Below are 25,000 nucleotides of genomic sequence, written 5' to 3'. Positions count from 1 at the left end.
TTCTTTTCTGTGTGCTTTTGGTGGAATTGAATATGTGTACTTTCCATTCATCGCGAATAAATGTGCTTTGTGTTGAACTGTTTCCCGCTTCGCTTCGTCATTTCTTTCTTTGAATCCTCATCTTGCTTCACGTAAAGGGTTGGTAGTGGGCTGAATACGCCCGATAATTAATCGAACCGTCGAGGTCGACGAATAACACCGCTCGGTTATCCCGATAGTACGGAACGGGTCGCTTAAGTGGCCCGTGTCCGAAGTCGACCTGCGGCGAGGTGCGATCGCCCGGTCTACCCTCCGCGTGGGTACTTAGGTAGGTCGAATTTGGCGAGCAACCCTATCCCACGCGGGGGCTGATTGGCTCGATCGCGGTGAGACCGAAAGGTCCACCCGTGACTGGTTCCCGGCGTTAGTCCGAGAGGGTCACGACTGGATTGTCCGTCCGGTGGGCGACGTGCCGCGATTCGAGTTACGTGGCCGTCAGCACGCCGGCGGGCGCGAATCCGTAACAATATATAAATATATATATATATATATATATATATATATATATATATATATATATATATATATATATATATATATATATATATATATATATATATATATATATATATATATATATATATATATATATATATATATATATCTCTCTTCTCTTCTTCCTCTTTTGGCTTCCTCCCGTTAGGGTCGCCACAGTGTATCAACCGCCTCCATTTCACTCTATATTCCACATCTTCCATTGACACTCCAACCACCCGCATGTCCGCCCTCACGTATCCATGAACCTCTTCTTTGGCCTTCGTCTTCTCCTCCTGCCTGGCGTCTCCATCTTCAACATCCTTCTCCCGATATACTCGTTTCCCTCCTGTGCACATGTCCAAACCATCTCAATCTCGCCTCTCTCACTTTGTCTCCAAACCGTCCTACCAGCGCTGTCCCTCTAATATCCTCATTCCTTATCCTGTCCATCCTCGTCACTCCCAACGAGAATCGCAGCATCTTTAACTCTGCCACCTCCAGCTCCGCTTCCTGTCTTTTTGTTAGTGCCACCGCCTCCAAACCATACAACATAGCTGGTCTCACTACCGTCTTATATACTTTCCCCTTCACTCTTGCAGCTACCCTTCTGTCACAAATCACTCCTGCAACTCTTCTCCACCCACTCCATCCTGCCTGCACTCTCTTTTTCACTTCTCTCCCACACTCTCCGTTACTTTGGACAGTTGATCCCAAGTATTTAAACCAATCCACCTTCCCCACCTCAACTCCTTGCAACCGCACCATACCACCACCCTCCCTCTCATTTACGCACATGTACTCCGTCTTACTCCGACTGACTATCATTCCCCTTCTCTCTCGTGCGTACCTCCACCACTCGAGGCCCGCCTCAGCTTGCTCCCTACTCTCCCCACAGATCATGATGTCATCCGCGAACATCATAGTCCATGGGGACTCCAGTCTGATCTCGTCCGTCAACCTGTCCATCACCATTGCAAACAGGAAAGGGCTCAGAGTCGATCCTTGGTGCAATCCCACTTTTACCTTAAACCGGTCCGTCATTCCTACCGCACACCTCACCGCTGTCACACTGTCCTCATACATATCCTGCACCATCCTCACATACTTCTCCACCACTCCCGACTTCCTCATACAATACCACAACTCCTCTCTTGGCATCCTATCATAAGCTTTCTCTAAATCCACAAACACACAATGTAACTCAATGTAACACAATGTAACTGGCCTTCCCTGTACTTCTCCATCAACATTCTCAAAGCAAACATTGCATCAGTGGTGCTCTTTCCTGGCATATATATATATATATATATATATATATATATATATATATATATATATATATATATATATATATATATATATATATATATATATATTTGATGAAGGTAATTTTTGTGCATATTGTGTCACAGTTAAATGATCTGGTGTATTATGTTTGTTATAATAATTTAATTCACGTATATATTGCATTGCATTATCATGTCATGCGAGGTGAATGATGGGTATAATAGGTAGTATTTTAGTTTTTCATTATTTCATTATTTGTTCTTAATTTTTCCCTTCAACCTGCACTGTTAGCTTGAAAGGTGGGAGAGGGAAACGTTTGGATAATCATTTGCATATCTTTTCCCTATGTCTGGATATCAATAAACATTGCTTGAGCCAACCCACCAATTCATGTGTGGGTTTCAAGGGAAACCATGAGTGGAGCATGGGAAGAGATCATTTAAGGGACATGTCAGTGTCAGGAGCCAGGAAATAACTGCCAATATGCTAAGAGAATAGCTTATAGGATATTATGCAGCCTATGACCCACCTTGCCAAAGTCCTTCTTGTAGGCATCTGCAATCTGTTGTCGTTGCATGTTGGTGCGGTTGGCCAGCATCGAGATTATTATGTGCTCATCCACCCCTGTTGGCAAATCATTATTGCCTAATTAGTTTTGCCTTTTCCACAAACATTTCCCTGATTTTATCTTCTTTTGTTTTTTTGGCATAGGTTGCAATCATCTAATATTTTCATTTCCCGAACATGGACTTACCCTTCGCCTGAATTGCTTTGTCAAGGGAGTTGGCATCTTCTTGGGCGTCAAAGTTTGGATACGGCTTCACAGTCGCAAAAGAAATCTGCCAAGAAAATATTGGTGTGGACAGAAGATTACAATTTTCATGATTTATCTCCCTTTATCCACCCCCTCACACCCCCTTCTACAATCAATCGAAAGTCCCTTTTCAAGAAATTTAAACAAAAGTATGCAATGAACTTTATCCTCATTATGAATATAAAGGTGACATCATTGCACAAATTGGTGGAACAGAACAAAACCGACCTGTAATTCATTTGTAGATTTAAATGAACAGTAGCACACTGTGTAATGCACTCTTTGTGAGGGACTTACAAACATGAATAAAAAAGAAACTTTTTTTTTAATCTCAAATGTGGAACTACAATGACATGACTGCTCCATTGGTTTGACTTGCATTTTCTGGAGCTTTGTCAAACAATTCATACTCACTGGTTGAGAGGTATTGGAGTGCTGTACTCGATTAAGTAGCTCTTGAGATGATGCCATCTTGAAGGTGTCACCTGGATGACAATGCTGTTATCATAAATATGAATGCCAACTGAATGTTTATATTAGGGTGTCTATAGGGGTAAATTTGGGTGCATTGGGGTGCATTGGGACAACCACAACCCTCCCCCCCCCTTTCGCTGGCGGAGGTAATGAAAGGAATTCCAGAATTGATCCCTATTGGTGCCACTGCATTTATCTTAGAACAATATAAGGATCATGCATGAGCTTATACATGTATTACACAGAGGGCAAGGGCATTAGGAGACATCGGTGTACTTTTACATAAATTAAAAGGTTCTCAATAATGGAAAAATCAACACAGCAGATGCGATTTGAACCTATGACGAGAGCATGAGAAGGAGCTATGTACTAATATAGGAATGGCTTTCAGGGCCAACTCAAATGGGTTAGGTTGTGTTCAACATCCACATGCAAGCAGAATTCAGGATGCAAAGGTAACCTCAACGAGTTGAATCATCAATGCATTGAAAGCATCATGGAAAGCCACAAGTCCAAAGAAATATTTAATAGTGAAAAACACAAACTATCCACAAGAACAAAATGTAGTTAGAGAACCTCTATCTCTGGGATGCATGATGCCATATTAAGGCCTGAATTATTTCGCAGTTCTGATGTAAGGGAATTAATTATATTGCAGGTCCATGATGACTTTACTTCCAAACATTTGCCTCAATGTTCAATAATTACGAGTGAAATTACTGACAGGATGGTGCTGAGGTGGTACGCTTACTTTTGAGCTCGTTTGATTCTAGGCTCGATGAGAAAAGATGTAGTTTGGTGGACATTTCAAAGATCCTATGGTGTGTTTCGCCAAAGAGTAGGCAAGGCATTGCCCGCATCCTGAACAAATTCCATAAACGATTGCTCTACCATACATGGGGGCACTGCATCAGCGGCATACCACCACCCCAACCTAATGCTGCTACCCACAGACAAGTGCTTCATACAAAAGAAGAAGAATTCCATGCAACTGCCTCTGCCCTCATAGCACAGCCAAACAGATGAGTATTAAAATTTTTATTTTAGCACCACCTTTTTTTGTAAAACAGGAAAAGCAGCAACTTAAACATGTAAAGCATTTGCCTTTGGCAATTTAAATCCTCAAAGCTTTCCAAAAAATGGCATAAATTATATTTCGGATAAAAAGTTCATTCCTTTTATAAAGTTCAGTGTTATGTTATGTGCTGCTCATAACCACCAGGTACCATGCCCTATGTAGAGCATTTGTGCTGCCGAAGCAGTTACTCGTCTACAATCCTGGTCGAATCGAGTGCCAATCGGACTTAGGAAGTTGGGGCAGGAATTTGACCATGATGGTGGATAGCTCGCCGACTCTTCACGATGGACAATGTGGGATCTTTAACGTCCACCAACTAATGCCGGCAGACGAGATACCCAGCTTAATGTCTACCCGAGGGATGACAAACACATTGACGAATCACCCTACCTGTTTTACACCAGGATGACAGTTCATAGCTAGTTCATAGCTGGGTCAGGGTTCTAACCCAGGCTAGAGGTGAGTGGACTTACCTATAGGAGTCTAGGCCATCCTGCCAAGCTATATGTACTGTTACAGTCATATGTTTTCAATTGTATGAAAAGTTTGCTGCCAGAATATGTATCAGTGAAATTCCTGCCACGTGACTTTCCTTATATGTCTAGTTTATGCCTATATTGATGTATACATAAATAGGTAAACCATAGTCTGCTAGGAGAAGGATATCGAGATAAAACTTCATTAATCATGAGCCAATGAAACAATTCATTTGGAAAAGTTAATTTGCAACATTGAACTATTTCACTGAAGTAATTTTTTTTCTTTTTTTTTTTCTTGTATATACAGTCAAGGCCCATGGAAGAGTGAGCATACTAAATGGATCAGGATGTAACAGGACTCAAAAGGAAAAACAGAGAGAGAGGGGTGGGACACCAACATTAGAGCAGAAGGCCAAGAGTGGAGCTTCTTCGGCTCGAAGAGCATGAAAGGAGTCGATTTATTTATATAATCTTAGTCACCTACATTTATTTGATAAGGTGAGAGCGAATTGGTTATTCCCTCCATTCACATTTGAGAGATGTTGGTGGGTCTTCGTTTTTATATATACAGGGGGCTGCAAAAGTAGGTTTACAGTAAGGACTGTACTTGTATTCATTACTGTATACCTACTTTTTCAGCCCCCTGTGTATATATATATATATATATATATATATATATATATATATATATATATATATATATATATATATATATATATATATATATATATATATATATATATATATATATATATATATATATATATATATATATATATAAACATATATATATATATATATATATATATATATATATATATATATATATATATATATATATATATATATAAACATATATATATATATATATATATATATATATATATATATATATATATTGTTGTGGTTACCAAATTCGCAAACCACCATTCAGGTCCCTTAGGTGAGATATCTCGGTAAGTACATGTGTAGTTAGGCCCAAACCCGTTGTCTAGTGGGAATACATGTCATTTATGCGTGCTGCGACTCTTCAGGATAGCCGTTTTACTTTTACTATCTTTAATTTGGACCAACCGCCATTGTTACCACCACCAGTCACAACATCAACCACCAACCACAACGCTGCTTCACCACAACCGCCACGACCTTCACGTCACACCTCGCAACCGTCGCATCGCCACCGTTCTTGCGCCGCTTGTGGGTACCGGTGTTGGACTCGTGCAGGGCGCGCGCCGAACAGCGTGTACAAAATCACGGATTTTGTGCTTCAAAAACGGATCAAAAACGACACACGCCCCCTTTTTGCCGTCCAATCGGTGAGCGAGGGGCGAATTGGCCCCGCCCCCAGGGCGTTGGAGGGCGATCGATATATGCAAATTTATGGATCAAAAAGCATTCACGCCCACTTTTTCTCGGGCCAATGGGGAGCGAGGTGAAAGGTCGAAGGGAGGGGGTCAAAGCTGAGAAGGCGAAGCCACGGGGCTTATAAAAGCGACCGTGTTCGTCAGTCCAGGGAGTAGTAGAGTCGAGAGGGAACAGAGAGTTAAGACTTCGCGGGCGGTGGAGTTGGCAAGAAGGAGCTGGTCGTCGTGTGCGTTGGAGTCGGAGCGGAGGGGACGGAGCTGTGGAGAGGCGGCGAGGGCAGACGAGGGGGTGCTCGTGTCGTGCAGGGAGCTGCACCCCAGGGAGGCCGACAGCGCGACCTGGCCGAGGTGGAGACGCTCGTCGCGGGACAATAAAAATCCTCTATATCCCGAGCATCAGCAACCCCCTCCTGTTTCCCCCCGCGCTGAGATAGTGCGACCAAGGGGGCCCCTTTCCCACCCCCTACCAGACACTGTCCGCGAGGCCCGCGGAGTTGAGGCACCATCGCCGCTCCGCGTCTCATCACCAGACGGGTAGGCCCGACCCGGTCTCGGCCTCAGGCCCGCCTCATCTTTGAGGGTGTTCTTCTTTTTCTTGGTTTTGGGTATGTGTTGTCGGCGCCGTCTGTGAAGTAAAATTGTATAAGTGTTGCCGTGTGCTCGCGTAATCGGTAGTAGATCTGCATTGTCGCATTTGCTTTTTGTGTAAATTGCATTGTGTTTTTTTCTTTTCTGTGTGCTTTTGGTGGAATTGTATATGTGCGCTTTCCGTTCATCGCGAATAAATGTGCTTTGTGTTGAACTGTTTCCCGCTTCGCTTCGTCATTTCTTTCATTGAATCCTCATCTTGCTTCACGTAAAGGGTTGGTAGTGGGCTGAATACGCCCGATAATTAATCGAACCGTCGAGTTCGACGAATAACACCGCTCGGTTATCCCGATAGTACGGAACGGGTCGCTTAAGTGGCCCGTGTCCGAAGTCGACCTGCGGCGAGGTGCGATCGCCCGGTCTACCCTCCGCGTGGGTACTTAGGTAGGTCGAATTTGGCGAGCAACCCTATCCCACGCGGGGGCTGATTGGCTCGATCGCGGTGAGACCGAAAGGTCCACCCGTGACTGGTTCCCGGCGTTAGTCCGAGAGGGTCACGACTGGATTGTCCGTCCGGTGGGCGACGTGCCGCGATTCGAGTTACGTGGCCGTCAGCACGCCGGCGGGCGCGAATCCGCAACACTGGTGTCAGGAGTGGGATACAAACCCATCGCCCTCCTCGCGGCACTGGTATCGGAGAACAGGAAAACGGGCTCTCCTGTCTCCAATTAAATTCACGGGAATCGGTCCAGGGGTGAGAGAAGCGACCCCCGATTCCCTCCAAATTACGAGCGAGCGAAATTAACCCTTCACGAGAAGCAAGATGGCGTCTCAAGGCGAGCGGGAGCCGGGGGTATTAGAAATGGATGTAGAATGTGTAGAATCCATGGTCCAGGATGGAATCCCCGAGCAGGAAATGTTGATTGTGCAGGAACACGAACTCGCCCAACTGAACCCAGAGCCCGGAATGGGTGCGGCAGCAGCCGCGGTGTATGACACCTTCCCCCCCCCCTCTCCACCAAAACCCTTCCCCAACCCCTGCCGAAACGGCTCACTCAAGCGCACCCGACATGGCCCAGCTATGCGCCATGCTGGCGGCAATGACAGCAAGGATGGATGCAAATACAAACGAAATGAAAGGCATGAACGAAAAGATGAATGCGGAAATGATCGAAAAAATGGATGCAAATATGAAAAACGAAATGAAAGGCATGAACGAAAAGATGGATGCAAACGCAAATGAATTTATAAACGAAATGAAAAGCATGGGCAAGCAAATGAAAAAAGAAATGAAAGAACTACGGGGTGAGACGCAGAACATGGGCCGATGCCTGCAGGCGGGCATGAAGGCCGTGACCAGGGAGATAAAAATGGCGACTCCACGTGTAGGAACAAACGAGCTGGAAGGGGGTGCAACGGCTGACAGGATCGCGGTGGAGGCGGGTGAAAAAATAATTCGGGGGGCGTGTTGGGCGAGGGTCGTGACGATGACCGAAAGGGAAAAATTAAATGGGGAGACCAAAACGTGTGAGACGAGACACGAGGTGACGACGACAGAAACTTATAAATGTATAGAGACACGGGAGATAGAGGGTGAATTGGACGGGGTAAGTGACGCACACACACACACGGAGGTAGTGGAGGACAATGGGGGTGAGCTGGCGGACCGTGTAGAGACCCAGTGCGAGCACCTGGATGGCCTCCTCCAGGAACAAGGGGAGGGAGTCACGGGGGATGTTGACGGGCAGGGAGGGAGGAACAAGGGGAGGGATGCCCCCTTGAGGCGAGTCACGACCAGGTGAGTTCGGTCGTGTTTTGCGAGGTTGAGAGGACGGGTGCTGTGGACGGGTGCACGGAGAGCTTGGGGGGTATAGAGGCCCCGGAGACCCTTGTGGGGACACGAATCCCCAGTGTGGTTGTCCCTGTGTGTGTGGTGCAAGGTGTGAGTGCGTCCCCGTGTGTGGAAGCGACCCCGTGTGTGAGTGGTGTGGTGGCGATGGTGCCGGAGTACGTGCTTCCCAGCACGCCGTGTGTGGATGAGGCACGGAGTGTGAGTGAGGCACCACGGGTTAGTGCCCCCGCGTGAGTGGGTGAGGCACCGTGTGTGGAAGAGACCGCGTGTGTGAGTGTCGCCGTGTGTATGAGTGAGGTACCGCGGGTGAGTTCCCCCGCGTATATGAGTGAGGCACGGTGTGTGGATGAGGCACCGCGGGTGAGTGCCCCCGCGTGTGTGAGTGAGGCACGGTGTGTGGATGAGGAACCGCGGGTGAGTGCCCCCGCGCGAGTGAATGGAGCACCACGTGTGAGTGGTATGGGTTATGCAAGGGAGACCGTGTGTGTGAGAGAGCGGTATGTGAGAGAGATGTCGGTTGGCATGCGGGAGCACGCAGCCGCGTCTCCCGGTGTGAATGTGATGGAGTGGACTGTGTGCGTCGTAACACGCAGGTGTGCGTGGGTCGAATGGCGACGACGGCGACATGACAGGAAAGAAAGCCGAGTAGCGGCTGTAGCTATTTCGGGGACCGTGCCGGGTTCACCCAGCAGTGAGCACGCGGTTCGTGCTGTGCAACGCACGAGACCGCCACGTGCTCGCTTGCGAGAGTGAAGTCCCGGTCCGGAAACGCACGCGGTGGATTTGCCGATCCCGCGGACGGACAAAGTTTAGGCAGGATGACGGATTTGGACCGGACGGGTTCTCCACGCGATCGTGTGTGTTAAGCTCCAACGGGCAAAGCACATGTGTTCGCGTGGGGAACCCCTCGAGACGTGGGGCTTGTGTTTTTTTATGCGCACGGTGACGCCATGGCTGCACGTGGGGTTGGAATCCGGCAGGAGGGGTATCTCTGCCGGATGGTACCGTCCAAGGAGGGACGAGGAACACGTGCAGCTGCATGACGTCACGGGCAGGTGCAAAGTGCGCGAGCTCTGAGTTGCCGCGCAGGTGCTGCGCATGGGAAAAAAAAAAAAAAAGCAAGCCTCACTTTCGGGTGCACAGGATTCCTGGGCAAGGGGTGAAAGACCCCCTTACCTGGGCACAGGATGAAAACTAGTTAGGGGGAAGGGTTAGCTTAGTTAGACCGACTTCATGGGGCAGGGGTAAGTCCTCATGGAGTCCGTGGAATGGATTAGGAAGAGGGATTTAGTGAGCTTTAGGTTGGGAAATAAAATGGGAAATGATTTTTATGATTTGGAGACAGAGACAGACTTTGGATGTGTAGTGGGGACGTAGTTTAGCTACGTAGTGTTAAAAGGAACGTGCTGTAGTTTAAGGGACGACGTGGGAGCACGAGTTAGTTAGGGGATGTAGTTAGGAGGATGGCAGAGTTCAGTGGTGTGTGTGTTGAAGAGTTGGTGAGTGAAGTGGAAGCATGTGCTTGGTGAGTGCGTGAGGCCAGCGGGTCTGTGTGTATGGAGTGAATGGGGAATGCATGGTGCGATGAGTGATTGGGGGGAGGAGTGACTCCCGCCCAAGGGACCCCGGGGTCAGTATAAAGTGAGTTAGGGGGTTAGTCAAATTTACAAAATGGAGGTCGTTTTGTTGTTGGTGGGAAAGTAGGCTCGAGACCCATTTGGAGGGGTGCAGGAGCCCTGTTGACGGGCTTGGGAGCATGGCTGCGAAAGGTGAGTATCGCTGAGTGGGTACCCCGGGCACCAGGCTAGTCGGCCGCGGTAGGCCATGGGCCCATGGGGGGCCGGGATAGAGTAGTGGGCACGGGTGCGCCTGCTTGGTGCGGGGGCCCGGGGCGCCATTAGCCGCGTGGGCAGTGTTGTGGGCACGGGTGACCCTCGGAAAGGGGCCCGGGAGGCCGGCCTGCCACGTGTGCGTTTCAGGGGAGGTGCCATGGGGGGCACTCCCCGGTGTTAGGGAGCTGGTAGGCTCGGAGGCAGTGTAGTGCCATAGCGGGAGATTCGGCAGAGGGTCGTGCCTGCCAAAGGGAGCCACGTGTCCCAGCCAGGAGACCGTGTGAGGGCACGGAGAGAAAATTGGGGGGCGAGGCCCGAAATTGTGAGGACACCAACACAGGCGACGGGAATCTGGGTTGTTAGAACCAATAGTTTAAGCGAGAGGTGCTTGTTGAAAGCCCCGGGGTAGTTTAACAGTTAAATGGTTAGGGTAGATTAGGAGATGTACCCCTCCGCACCATCCATCCCCTCGCTGTCGTTGTGGGCCGCTGGACCCACTTTGGGTTAGATCGCCGAACTCTGGGGAGGCCATTCTGAGGCTTTGTTGGGCCTCGACACAGGACGCTAGCTCTCCCTTATTCCCCTCCGGGAAGGGAACGTAGGGGTTGGGAGTAGGCTAGGTGACAGGATAGGTTAGCCGAACAAGGACGATAAAGGGGGTTAGGGGACGATTTATAGTGGGGAAGTAAAAATAAAAAAAAAAACAACAAAAAAATAAGTTGGGGCTAAATTGGGGTTTGACAAATTAAGGGAGTGGGTATGTACAGTGACAGGCAAAGGCGATAGGTGGGAGGGAGACAGGTAGGTAGGTCCGAGCCCGCCTTCCAAGTGGCCAGCACCACCGCACTCCCTCCACCAACTTCCACTGACGGCAAAAGCTGGCCAGCTTCATCTGCTGGCTGTGTGCTGCAAGGCCTGTGCCGGCCGGATCATCTGCAGCTGTGGTACTTCAAGGCCTGTGCCGGCCAGTTCATCTGCCGGCTGTGTTTGCCTGCAGCGGCCTTCTTCTGCGGGCTGTGTTTGCCTGCTGCCTTTGCCATGCCATGCCCACTGCCCAGGTTCACCAGCCCCGTTCAATTTTTGCTTTGCCCCCCCCCCCCTGTTCATTGCCATGTGCGCCAGGATCCGCAAGGCAACAGTTTGCAAGCTGCAAGAACTGCCCTGTTGGCAGCTACAACACGGGCCTGCAGTGGCGGCCCGTGCACCGTGTTTGTGTTCATCCATCCATTCGTTGTGCTCATTGCGTGTGCCACTTGAGCTGGCACGGAGACTGCGTTGTGCAGCCCATGCACCGTTGTGGTTCACTGCGTTCAGTTCAAAAGGGAAGGCCTTGGACTGCGTGTGAGCAGCCAGCCACGTTCCCTGTCACCTGCATTGTTTGAGCCAGAGACTGCATGTGGGCAGCCTGGCTCCCTGCTAACTGCTTTTCTTTTGCAGAGTTCAGTGATCCTGGGCCATGGTTTAGTGTAAAATTTGTAAGTTAAGTTAAGATGTACTGTACATATGAGTGCGCCCCCGGCATGTCTGTCTAGCGCCGGCAATTTTATTTAAGTCGTCCGTGTGAGTGAGTTTGTTTAGATAGTTACGCAGCCCTCAGGTTATTTATTTTGGGGACACGAATACCATGAATGTCGCACTCAGGGATCCGTAGGTAAAATGTACTAGGGGAAAACTACACATGATGGCACACGAAAATTTGACGACTCGGGACGAGTCTGTAAAAAGGGGAGGGGGTAGTGTTGTGGTTACCAAATTCGCAAACCACCATTCAGGTCCCTTAGGTGAGATATCTCGGTAAGTACATGTGTAGTTAGGCCCAAACCCGTTGTCTAGTGGGAATACATGTCATTTATGCGTGCTGCGACTCTTCAGGATAGCCGTTTTTCTTTTACTATCTTTAATTTGGACCAACCGCCATTGTTACCACCACCAGTCACAACATCAACCACCAACCACAACGCCGCTTCACCACAACCGCCACGACCTTCACGTCACACCTCGCAACCGTCGCATCGCCACCGTTCTTGCGCCACTTGTGGGTACCGGTGTTGGACTCGTGCAGGGCGCGCGCCGAACAGCGTGTACAAAATCACGGATTTTGTGCTTCAAAAACGGATCAAAAACGACACACGACCCCTTTTTGCCGTCCAATCGGTGAGCGAGGGGCGAATTGGCCCCGCCCCCAGGGCGTTGGAGGGCGATCGATATATGCAAATTTATGGATCAAAAAGCATTCACGCCCACTTTTTCTCGGGCCAATGGGGAGCGAGGTGAAAGGTCGAAGGGAGGGGGTCAAAGCTGAGAAGGCGAAGCCACGGGGCTTATAAAAGCGACCGTGTTCGTCAGTCCAGGGAGTAGTAGAGTCGAGAGGGAACAGAGAGTTAAGACTTCGCGGGCGGTGGAGTTGGCAAGAAGGAGCTGGTCGTCGTGTGCGTTGGAGTCGGAGCGGAGGGGACGGAGCTGTGGAGAGGCGGCGAGGGCAGACGAGGGGGTGCTCGCGTCGTGCAGAGAGCTGCACCCCAGGGAGGCCGACAGCGCGACCTGGCCGAGGTGGAGACGCTCGTCGCGGGACAATAAAAATCCTCTATACCCCGAGCATCAGCAACCCCCTCCTGTTTCCCCCCGCGCTGAGATAGTGCGACCAAGGGGGCCCCTTTCCCACCCCCTACCAGACACTGTCCGCGAGGCCCGCGGAGTTGAGGAACCATCGCCGCTCCGCGTCTCATCACCAGACGGGTAGGCCCGACCCGGTCTCGGCCTCAGGCCCGCCTCATCTTTGAGGGTGTTCTTCTTTTTCTTGGTTTTGGGTATGTGTTGTCGGCGCCGTCTGTGAAGTAAAATTGTATAAGTGTTGCCGTGTGCTCGCGTAATCGGTAGTAGATCTGCATTGTCGCATTTGCTTTTTGTGTAAATTGCATTGTGTTTTTTTCTTTTCTGTGTGCTTTTGGTGGAATTGTATATGTGCGCTTTCCGTTCATCGCGAATAAATGTGCTTTGTGTTGAACTGTTTCCCGCTTCGCTTCGTCATTTCTTTCATTGAATCCTCATCTTGCTTCACGTAAAGGGTTGGTAGTGGGCTGAATACGCCCGATAATTAATCGAACCGTCGAGGTCGACGAATAACACCGCTCGGTTATCCCGATAGTACGGAACGGGTCGCTTAAGTGGCCCGTGTCCGAAGTCGACCTGCGGCGAGGTGCGATCGCCCGGTCTACCCTCCGCGTGGGTACTTAGGTAGGTCGAATTTGGCGAGCAACCCTATCCCACGCGGGGGCTGATTGGTTCGATCGCGGTGAGACCGAAAGGTCCACCCGTGACTGGTTCCCGGCGTTAGTCCGAGAGGGTCACGACTGGATTGTCCGTCCGGTGGGCGACGTGCCGCGATTCGAGTTACGTGGCCGTCAGCACGCCGGCGGGCGTGAATCCGCAACAATATATATATATATATATATATATATATATATATATATATATATATATATATATATATATATATATATATATATATATATATAATTGTTGCAGTTGTGGCTCCTAGTTGTTAAAGAATGCATCTTTAGTAAATATAGTTATTTCGTAAGTATCCGTTCATTTAAGAGTTTCATATATGTGTTGCATATGTATTACATAGATGATTTTTTTCCCAATCCACAGTTATTTTTGCTGTATAACCTTTTATTTTCTTTCTTTCCTTCTCCTTGAACTGGTTTATACAGCTCCTTGAGGCTAAGGACCTCATTCTGCTTTCTTACTCTCCCCACCTTCTCCTTGAACCGGTATAAACTGGCTAATTACTTCTTGCCACCTTCTTACTCTCCTTCACACTTCATTCTTCAGCTGGTTCTAAACTTTTTGCTTGCCATCTCCTTGGCCTCAAACTAGTTGATCCCAGCCAATCGCCACTGTGTCGCGATGGGACAGATTTACGGTTCAGGAACGCTACATGCCCAATAAAACGGGACAAATCAGTGGGAGAGGTCCACAAAACTCAATGTGCGTGGCCACTCACGGGAGGTGAGAGAATGGCATGCCACCTCGAGCATCCGCCAATAAGATCAGATTTGCAGATCAAGAAGAAACGGGTGGAGTTACAAATGTGTGGAAGGGAATAAAAGGCTCCATATATCACATCAGAGAGAGCCCTCTTGGTTCTTTCCGTTACCTTGGGGTTCGTTGATGTTGACCTCATGGCCACGGTGTTTGGTACTACCAAAGAGAGTCAACCAAATAAAGGACAGAGAGCAAGGGTGCCATTCACCACGGTCATGGAGGACATCCGACGCCGTCCAATAACCGTGGGCTTGAAGCTTGTACAATCATCCAGAGGCTCACGTCGACTACTCAGAGCCATCACCAAGGTTGGAAGTGGTCCATCCCCCCTTTCTCCAACTATTTCTTTCCTGCTTTCTTTTTCTATTTATTTTCTTTCTCAGATGTCTGTGGGCCCTATATTATGATTGCTAAGTTAACTGTACATATTTGTTATTCTCTGGGTCACGAGTGCCGCATAGGGATAATGCGGAATGTTTTGTTGAATGACTGGTAATGTACATATCAGCGTGTATAAAAAAAAAACTGCTTGGTGTCTATAAGTGTGGTGCATTCTGTTTGCCCAAGTGGCAGCATATGGTGGTACAGGGGTTTTTGGCATAATTGACAGGTCAGAGGTCATCACATGATGAAGTAAGCTTGGCCTCCTTAATCGGTATCGGTCAAGTATGACTCGGCGGGGACCCTGCTTGAACCTGCGGCTCCACTGGGCAGCATCGCGGCACATAGGCCCGAGCACTTTGCCGAAGAGACGTGGGGTCGACTGGAACTTCTGGTCTCGCTAACGTGACTCATGGATTCGGACCTGAGTTATCTAGTGGAACCATGACAGCATTATTTTTGAGTCAGGAGTGTGGGATTTGGTCCTGGGGTGGTCGCACACCCCAAAGTCAAATTGCTGATCACGCGTAGTTAGAATTGTTCAGGCCATCATGGCTATGTCAGGTATCGGTGAATAGAACTGAGAGGGAGCATGTTGGTTGGACTCTACTGTAGCCATAATGGACATTGAGGAAGAAGGCTCTCTAAGGGGCATAGAAGAGCGAACCCCCTTGGCTGGTACCGCTGTAAACAACTCCCCAGCAACAACCCCGGTGACCCCTGGAGAAGAACCAGTACCAGGAAGTAGCAGGCCAGAATCCCGCTGAAACATATAAGCATGATACCAGAAAGAGAAAAAAATGGCGATGACCTTGTGTGAACAGATGATAGCGATGATTGCTGGTGTGAGGGCTGACATGTGGGACACAGTCGAAAATGTCGGTTGAGGCCAGGGGTAAAGTGGAGGGGATACATGAATCTATTTTTTTTTTGTTACCCACTTGTACGGGTAACATGGGTAAACACAGATGGATGCATTTAATACTATGCGCAAGGACATGTATTCACATATTACATCATATCATGTATTCAATCGTTTCTACATCTGGCGAATTGCCAGTGCCCAATTTGGAAAACTAAACGTGCAACATGAACCCTGGCGAAACGCACCCTTAATTTAGTCTTCCTTCCAAGCCTCGGTGCCAAATACAGGAGTTTCAAAGTGATGTAATCCACCCCAGAGTGCCTAATGCGCATGGTCCAATCCCCTGAGCAGCAATGTTGACCGGTGGCATGTTAACGAATTGCATGCATGTGATTATAGGGTCTTGCTTCGTGTATTTGTGAAAGTGGGGGGTGGGGGGCAGGGGGGGCGGAATTCATTGGCAACATAGTCAGATTACGTAGGGAACAGTTTGGAGAATTTTGGAGGTTGGGATAGTGAGGGGCTTTTATACACATTATAGAGGGGAGGATTTACATTTATTGGCTCCTGAACAAACCTCAACACATACCCTATCATTCTACACAGAAACCACACACTTATGTTAAACGTTTTTTAATTGCATAACCGGTTTATCTTACGCCGTTACCCCCTATCACCATTCCTGCAACACTATGCTGTGATTATGCCTGTGTGATCACATGGTGATGTGGACTATTTAACGTAGTGACCAGGTTATCCCACGGATTCACTGTTCCCTTCGGCCCACCTAACTTCGAATGACTGCAAATAACCCCACCCCCTAACCTCCACCCTCCCTCACCATTTATGATTATTTCCCATTGTAACATGCTGAGCTCCTTGCTCCTGCATTCTGACTTCCAGTTGGAGTGTGGAAGACTGGTGACTTGGAGAGTGTGAATTGGTCACCGGCTATTTAAGGTGATGCACCAGGAGAGATTTCATCAGTTCGGAGATTATTACCCTCGCGAGAGGATAGGGTCTTGCATTTGGGTCCGTTTGTCTGTCCGTCGGTCTGTCTGTCTGTCTGTTTTTTACTTGCAAAATCGAAGATTTTTTAAGTATATTGGTCAGTCGATTTTGTTATTCTGTCTGTCGGTTTGTCTGTCGATCACCTACAGGTCACAATTTTAAACCAATCTTCACAAAACTTCATCAAGTTGTCGAGATAGTCTGAACTGAGAAGTCCATTAATTTTGAGGTCAAAGGTCAAATTTCTAAAATCGGAATTTTTCATCTAATTGACTTGAAAATTGAACAGCAATTGCACAGTGCATTACTGAATTGGGAAACCAACTATTTGTGAGATCAAAAGGTCAAAGGTCAACTCAAAGTCAAACCTAAAATCCTCAATGTCCATTCGATTGACTTGATATTTGAACAGGATTTTCAAATCAGTTAACTGAATTCAACCACCAATTATTTTTGACGTCAACATTGGCCAAAGGTCAACAGCTTAGGTTTAGATTTCTGAAATCCTTAATGTCCATCCGATTGACTTGAAATTTGAAGAGGATTTATATTTCAGGTTACTGAATTCAACGAGCCCATTGTTTTTCAGGTCAACGTCGACCAAAAGGTCAACATAGGCCGAATTTCTAAAATTGTCAATTTTCATCTGATTGACTTGAAATTTGAAGAATTGCAGATTTAGTCATTGACATAAACCACTAATTATTGTTGAGGTCAAATTTGTTTTATGGATTTTGCAGGTATCGTGCCCGACACGACGCCTTTTCCAGGTTGTCTGTCTGTTTGTCAATTGCCTACAGGTCACAATTCCAAACCGATCATCATTAAACTTTTCTCATTTGTGGAGGTAGTCTCAACTGAGAAGCCTATTTATTTTGAGGTCAAAGGTCAAAGGTCATCTTGGTCAAATTTCTCAAATCTTTTTTTTTTCGATTGACTTGAAAGTTGAACAGGATTTACATATTGCATCACTAAATTGGGAAACCAACTATTTGAGGTCATAAGGTCAAAGGCCAACTTCGAAAATTATCAATTTCAATCTGAAAAATAATCAATTTTCATCAGGTTGACCTGAGCTTTGATTAAGATTGTCAATTTTAATCTTAATGAAATGGACAATCTGATGTATTCATGGCAAACTTTGGACAGGGGGGGGGGTGAATTTTGCAAGTATCGTGCTCTGCAAGATGTGTTTTTATCCCCCGCCGCGTGGCGGAAGGGGGATATTGTTGTCACCCGGGTCGTCCGTCTGTCCGTCCGGCTGGCTGGGCATCAACATTTATAGCTGTGAGTGCGATAACTCATAAACTGTTCGCCATATCGATTTGAAATTTTTCAATGGCGGGGGATTCCCCATCTCTGATGGGTATGTTTCTTGTTTGTTTTTGTGTTTGTTTGTTTGTCCACACAGAAAATAAGTACGGTTTCTCTCTACAACTGCTTGTCGGATTGAGACGAATTTTTCACCAAATGAGCGACTACTCATGTCGAATTTTTACTAATAATTATGACATCATAGCTCATGTGGTGTCGCAGCCATGTTGGAAAACAGGAAAAATTTGCACCTCTGTATCTCCAAAACCACACCAAGGAAAAAAAATTGAAACTTGGCACATTGAAATTACTCCTCATTTTGAATAAGTGCGATTTTCTTATGATGTCATTGGTGCCTTCGTTATGACATAATAGTTGCCCAAGTAGAATGACACATCCAATCAGTATGAAATTTTTGAGTGTCGACTTGGGATAAATTGGTCAACAGAAAAAAATTGATCACTTCATTGGTCATGTAGTCTGACAGCCATATATTGTTTTTGTTTGAAAAAAAACTTCAAAAATCTTCTTCTCTGAAATAGCTGAATAGATCGAGGTGAAACTTTACATCTATGACCACCTATTCATGGGGAACAAAACGGTCCCAGCTATAACATCATATATCACATGGTTTGGCAGCCATTGGAGTTACCCTAAAACCGTGAACAATATTGTTCTCCAGAACGCTGGCACAGATCGAGTAGAAATTACACACACATTTCCCAAGCATTGTTGCGAATAATTGATACAAATAATTGTTCCACAGATAATTGAAAGGTCCCATGGTCTGGTAGCCATATTGGATTGAACAAAAATCTTCTAAAAACTCTTTCTCATGACTGCTTCATCGATTGACGTGAAACTTCACAATTATGATCTATTAGTGATGGGGAATATGTTTTAAATTTCAACTTGATTGGACACATGGTCTGGCAGCCAGAATTATTAATTTATATATATATATATATATATATATATATATATATATATATATATATATATATATTTTTTTTTTTTTTTTGAATGAGACTCACTTGGTTGCACCTGGATGGGTTTGGGGGTAGAGGAGTAACAGCTAAAACCCGAATCCTATCCAGGTTACTTCTGATGACTCCATCTTTGCTTTTTGTTTGTTTGGGTTCCTTCTGATGACTCCAATGCACTACTATACCAACATTATTTGGTCTTCTATTTGATTTTAATTTAAAATATTTTAATCCCATTCCGAATTTAATTGAATAATAATAATAAGTGTCATGGGTCAAGGTCAGGTGTCCGATCAAAGCGCGGTTGCATCAAAGCGGGACGTCTTGGTACCCGCTCATCACAGCCAGCAGTTATAAGGTGGCACTTCTAGTTATATCTCATTAATTACGTAACACATGAGTGCACAAACCCCACACAAAACAAGTCTTGGTAACGGTCTGCAATATCTGATTACTCTTTTTCTTATTTCATTTATCACCATGCGTTATCCTGTTCCGTCAAGTTGTGCCTGACTTCTGGTGAAATTTATGATCAGATTTCTCCGAATATCACTCATTGCCTGCTTTCCGAAGCTCTAGTGGCAGAGACACCTTGGTTGCAACCTGTAACCCATCCATCCGGCACATAAACGGTCTCCCTTTTCCTCTTCCTGACTCAACTCTACCTGGGATGGTTGCTTTATCCACAATTTTGTTTTCTGCATGCGTGATGTGCCCAAAGTATGACAGCGTCTGTTTTAGCATCAGCACTTCCAATGTATGCACATGGTGGTCTAATTTCTTCAAGCACTGATTTGTTTTTTCTTCTTGTATTCCACGGAATTTTTCACATTATATTAGTCTGGAACACCACATTTCAAAACTGTCAATGTTCTTTCTTTCTCTCTTTTTTCACTGTCTGTGAGTTACATCCATACATTGCAACTGGAAATACAAGATCATTCACCAGCCTCCTCTTGGTTTGTATTGATAATATCTTTGTCTTTCCAGATCTTTGCTCTTCTCCCTAATATTAACTTTCCATGAATTTATCCTCCACATTCTCCACTCACTTAAAACATAGAACCCAGGAATATGAAGCTTTCCACTATTTACACCTGATCATCTCCCAGTCCGAATTTGTCTATCTTCTTACTTGACAAGATTTGAGTCGTTTTTTAGGTTTAAATAAAGACAACCCGATTTACTGTCCTTATTTACTGTCCGCAGCAGTTTCCTCAAGTCATCTTTATGTTTGGCCATTAGAGTAGCATCATCAGCATACTTTATGTTGTTGATACATCTTCCTCCAATCCTTACTCCAGCCTCGATGTCATCCAAGTTAGATTTTTTTCCTCAAAATTATTATAACCACAAATTAATCAGTCAATTCTGTCGGATGATAATGGCATAATAATAATATTAAGGGAGGGGGGGTGCTGGTAGGAATGCCTCGAGGAACGCACACTCATATCTAAGCTGTCTAGCCTGGGTTTGAAACCCGACCAGCTATAAACTGCCATCCTGGTGTTTCACAGGCAGGATAATTCATTAATGTGTAATTCCCTTGGATTGACATTAAACTGGGTGTCCCATCTGCTAGCATTAGTTTGTGGATGCTAAAGATCCCACGGTGTCCTTCACAAAGACTAGGCGACCTATCGCCGGCACCCTGTCCAAGTTCCAAATTCCTCTCCGAACCTTAATCGAATGTCAGGCCTGGCTCGCCAGATCATGAAGGATTTTGGCCAAGCTTTCCCCCTCCCTCCCCACCCCCCCTTCCGCAATCACACACCCTGGCCACTCCCAAAGGTAGTGGGTGTTTCTCGTAATGAAAATACAGTGCAGTGTATAATAAAAGGGGTAGTCTTAGAGCATGTGACACAGTAGTAGGATCTGGTGGGGGGAATAGGGGTGGTTGTAGCAGATAGCACAGTGCCAAGCAGATATATGTAAAGCTAATTGAGGTTTAGGTTGTATTGACAGGGGGAATAAATTGTACCTGGAAAGAGGTAGTTTTACCACTTTACAGGAACTTTTAGTGAGGCCTCAGTGCCAATATTGTGTCCAGTTTTCATCACCACATCTGTAGAACAACATAGAGCCAGAGAGAGGGTGCAGCGTCGGACTACTGCATTGATTCCGGGCAGACCTATCCTAAACTATGAGGAGTGGCCGTAGGAGACAGCTGCCTGTCCTACTGTTCTCTCCACGCTCTGCCAGTGAAATTAAATAAATTGATACATCTTACTATAATTCACCGTCTGTCCGTCTGTCTGTTCCCAGGTACCGTAAAAACGGCTGAACTGATCGCAACCATTTTTTGGGTGTGTAATCCTGGGACCCCTTGGAGTAAAATAGGTATAAATATAATAACATGACCCCCTTGACGGGTCCTGCAGGGAGCAGGTACTTCTAGTTGAATGAATGCGGCATGGGTAAAGCACAGGTATGATGTCCAAAATAGCCTCATCCTGTGGCCGAGTTCCTTTGGCTTTCCTTGTACACAAAGAAAAAAAAAGAAGAAGAAAAGCACAGACTTCCAATAATTTAACAGAAATAATACATCTCTGATTAATTCCAACAAACAAGAAAGAGCAGATGTGGTTTCAGGCAAGCCATAGTTTTGTACTGATGCACCATCGACAAGCAAATTAAAGATCTGAAGGTCAGGTGGAGAGAAATTGGCTGGTGGGCCCAAGATAGACGAAAGTGGTTAGAGTACATTCAAACCTCCAAATGACATTCCGTATGATCAGATAATAAGCAAGTAATGTAAGCCAGCAAGAAATATGTACAGGGTAGCCCGAAAGTTACTTTACCCCTGATACATTTCTCGCACTTCCCTCCGTCCCTTCCCCTCTGCCCTCGCCCCCTCGCCCTCCATGGTATGCGGAAACACTGACTCAGAAGAATGATGGAGCACATACAGATACAATGACAAATCAATTATTGTAAGTACTGTACAATAAAACCTGTTTATTAAAAGAGCTCAAGAACAATGCTTCACTGGGAATGGGTAAAGTGACTTTCAGGCCACCCTGTATATCCTAAATATACAAATGTATTTATATTTAAAACTAGAAGGGCACTCGGTCGAGAGCATACCTCCACCAGGGTGATTAGTTTATGTTTTGTATCCCACTGATAGACTGGATCTGGATCTGGACCTGAACTAAAACTTAATCGGCTTGTTCTTGTCACCTAACCAACTCACCCACTAAGTTTCGTCCAAATCCGTCCATAACTTTTTCAGATATCCTGCTATATATCGTTTTAGCCTTGTTACTCAATGGTGAAAAATCACATGAAAAAAATTCTCAGATCCGGATCCGGATTCGGATCTTCACCAAAGTCGAATAAATTCTTCCTTGTTACGTACATACCAAACCTGCCCACCAAGTTTCGTCCGAATTCATCCATAACTTTTTGAGATATCCTGCTACATGTCGTTTTTGGCCCTATCTTACAAATGGTTAAGAAGCACTGAAAAAATTATCATAGTCAGATCCGGATTCTGATCTTCACCAAAATCTAACCATTTGGTCCTTGTCACATACCCAAGCTCACCACAAGATTTGGTTCAAATCTGTGCACAACTTTTTGGGATATTTTGTTCACACACAAACAAACACAGAGATAGGGGTGAAAACATAACCTCCAACCACCTTCGATGGCGGAGGTAAACATATAATCTTTTTGGGGGATTAATAGTTAAGGGGGCTGGCTTAAGATCTTAGGGTCTTGATTTCGAGCCCCCGTCATACCATTGGCAAAATGAGTACCGGCTTACTGGATAATAAGCCATTTGAGTATCCTGTGGGGTCGGAGTGGCGAATTGTCCAGGATTGTACTCCATTAGCCAAATGAAACTGCCTCGGCAGCGCTATGTGCCTCACTGCGTGAAAGGAATGGTTATTATTGTTATACCTTTTTTGGCATGTCTTGGGCTATCTTGAGCATCTTTGGTTGTAAAACATTTTGAAGATTAAAAACACATAACATTAAAACACATAAAACATTAAAACACATAACTTAAGTGAAGCTGACAGGTTAGATTATAGTTTGCACACTTCTATCAAACTGTTGAGTCAGGCTTTGCCTCGCAGACAGGGCGTTGCACCAAGGAGTGCACACTGTCCTTCAGAGGGTATGTCAAGCTGGAAGCCCGACTGTTCGCATTTGGTGTTGGACCTTAAATATCCCGTGGTGCCTTTCGAAAACAGCAGCCAATTGTGTGCCGTACCGTGACCACTTAAAAAAAATTCCTGCCATAAACTACAAGGGCCTCCCTCTGTGTCAGTAGGACAACTGTACACCTAGAAATGATGCAACTGGCAGAATTAACTGATACCTGAATCCCAGACAAATATGCATTTCTTGGGAAGACGAAGAGGAATAGGAAGACTGTTACATGAAAATACTCGTACATGATGACTGTAATATCACATTTTTATTATTCGCCTCAACACAACACAGCTTTAATTTCTTGTTAAAAAAGTCTACTACTACTACTCCCTTTTTAATCTCCCCAATGAATCCCACCTTATTGTGAGGTCTGCTATTTTTGAATCTTTTGCCCAAGTCTCACAAACTGGCAGGCCAGGTCTGATGTAAACTGGAGTAGGTTCGAGCAGGGATTTGGAATTTGTTAAGTGTGTTGGGTGATGACTTGCCTACTATTTGTGTAAGACCCTGCAGGATCTTTGACGTCCACCAACTAATGCTAGCAAATGGTAGACCCCCGAGGTTAAAGTCCATCCAAGGGACCTGGTACACCTTGTGATGCAATGTGCTCTGCCTGCAAAGAACCAATCAGACAGTTCATTGTCAGGCGTTGAATCAACCACAGACTAGACATGTCAAAGCAAATGCGCTACTTGATCTGCACAATCACGTCAGATAGACTTGTTGGAAGACACGAATTCAAAGACTAGTGGAGGTATAGGTGATTGAAGTCTAGCGATCCAGATACAAGGGAACATGGATCAGTCTCTCCAACCTCTGGTGCTTTACATGGCTCCAATGAAATGAAGTCCACAACAGATATTTCTGAAAGTAAGCAGAAGTTTTCTTATGGAGACTAAAGACTATTGCAATACATGGGAATGGGACTGTTCAAAACCTTACGGTGATAGGTGGTCTTGGAGTCAAATGGTTAATTTTCAAATGCTGTAAATTCATCTTAATGATAATAGCTTGTTCGTCCATGTGTGTTTGCCTGTCTGCGACATTCCGTTCCACCATTGGTTGGACAGTTTGCCTGACTCCCCCTCCCACAATTTTTTTATTTCATGAATATCGGCCACCATGTTGGTGCTTACTGCGATGCAAAGACAAAGACGTCTCGGAGTTGTCATATTCACAATCCCTATAAGTTTCCCCTGGATTGTAAAACTACCAAAGTGACAATTAACAGGATTTTGAGCCGATAGGCGTCATGGGTCTTGTTTAGATCAGTGATCAAGTTAGCGGTCTGTTAATTTAGGCGCTGCCCAAATAGCTATGCGGTATTCTTTCAAGCAGGGCTGAAACCCACATCATTAAACATTTGTCTGAGATCATCATTTATTTTAACAATGTGTATACATGCATCAGGAAGATGATAATTGGTTTTGGGTCGTTTATTGTCACATATCTTTACTGGATATCTCACAGGATTGTGAGTTGGACAGGTGACTGCAATGGGTGCAGATGGGGTTTTCAAGAAGGCTTGAAGTAGGAAGGTAGGAACGGGAGGGGATTGGCAATCTCTCAAACAGGGCTTAAAAACATCAATACAAAAGGCTTTTGTCAGAAATCAGAGGTCATTATTTACTTTTAATGATGTGTATATATCCATCAGAAGAAGATTATTGGTATATATATATATATATATATATATATATATATATATATATATATATATATATATATATATATATATATATATATATATATATATATATATATATATATATATATATACCGGGCGTAGTGGCGTGCGCCTGTAATCCGGCTACTCGGAGGCTTGGGTTGGAGGATCGCTTGAGGACGGGAGCCCTGCACTGGGCCGCGCGATGAGAGGGTGAAGGGCAGCCCAGAATCCAATCCTTATCCCTGTGTCGTAAGAGGCGACCAGGGTTGCGTC

At 45.8% G+C, this 25,000-nt stretch overlaps 1 protein-coding gene across 3 annotated transcripts in view; it reads right to left on the bottom strand.

The window, feature by feature from the left end:
* LOC147015499 (annexin A2-like) overlaps positions 1-25,000 on the bottom strand; it is a 103,909-nt gene that overhangs the window by 65,873 nt on the left and 13,036 nt on the right. For 2 of the 3 annotated variants that reach the window (XM_085850283.1, XM_085850282.1), the window contains exons 3-5: positions 3,032-3,102; positions 2,558-2,642; positions 2,333-2,427 (exon numbers count right to left, since the gene is read on the bottom strand). In XM_085850283.1, the coding sequence (XP_085706409.1) occupies positions 2,333-2,427; positions 2,558-2,642; positions 3,032-3,088 (237 nt within the window). In that variant the 5' untranslated portion in view covers positions 3,089-3,102. Of the gene's footprint in view, positions 1-2,332; positions 2,428-2,557; positions 2,643-3,031; positions 3,116-25,000 lie in introns of all 3 variants that reach the window. The other variant, XM_085850284.1, reaches the window with a different exon arrangement.

This window comes from Eptatretus burgeri, chromosome 12, assembly GCF_056783735.1.
Source record: "Eptatretus burgeri isolate ZD-2024b chromosome 12, Ebu_testis_v1, whole genome shotgun sequence".
NCBI classification, from domain to species: domain Eukaryota; kingdom Metazoa; phylum Chordata; class Myxini; order Myxiniformes; family Myxinidae; genus Eptatretus; species Eptatretus burgeri.
The sequence above is the reverse complement of the archived record's forward strand: the minus strand, read 5'-3'. Positions and strand labels throughout refer to the sequence as shown.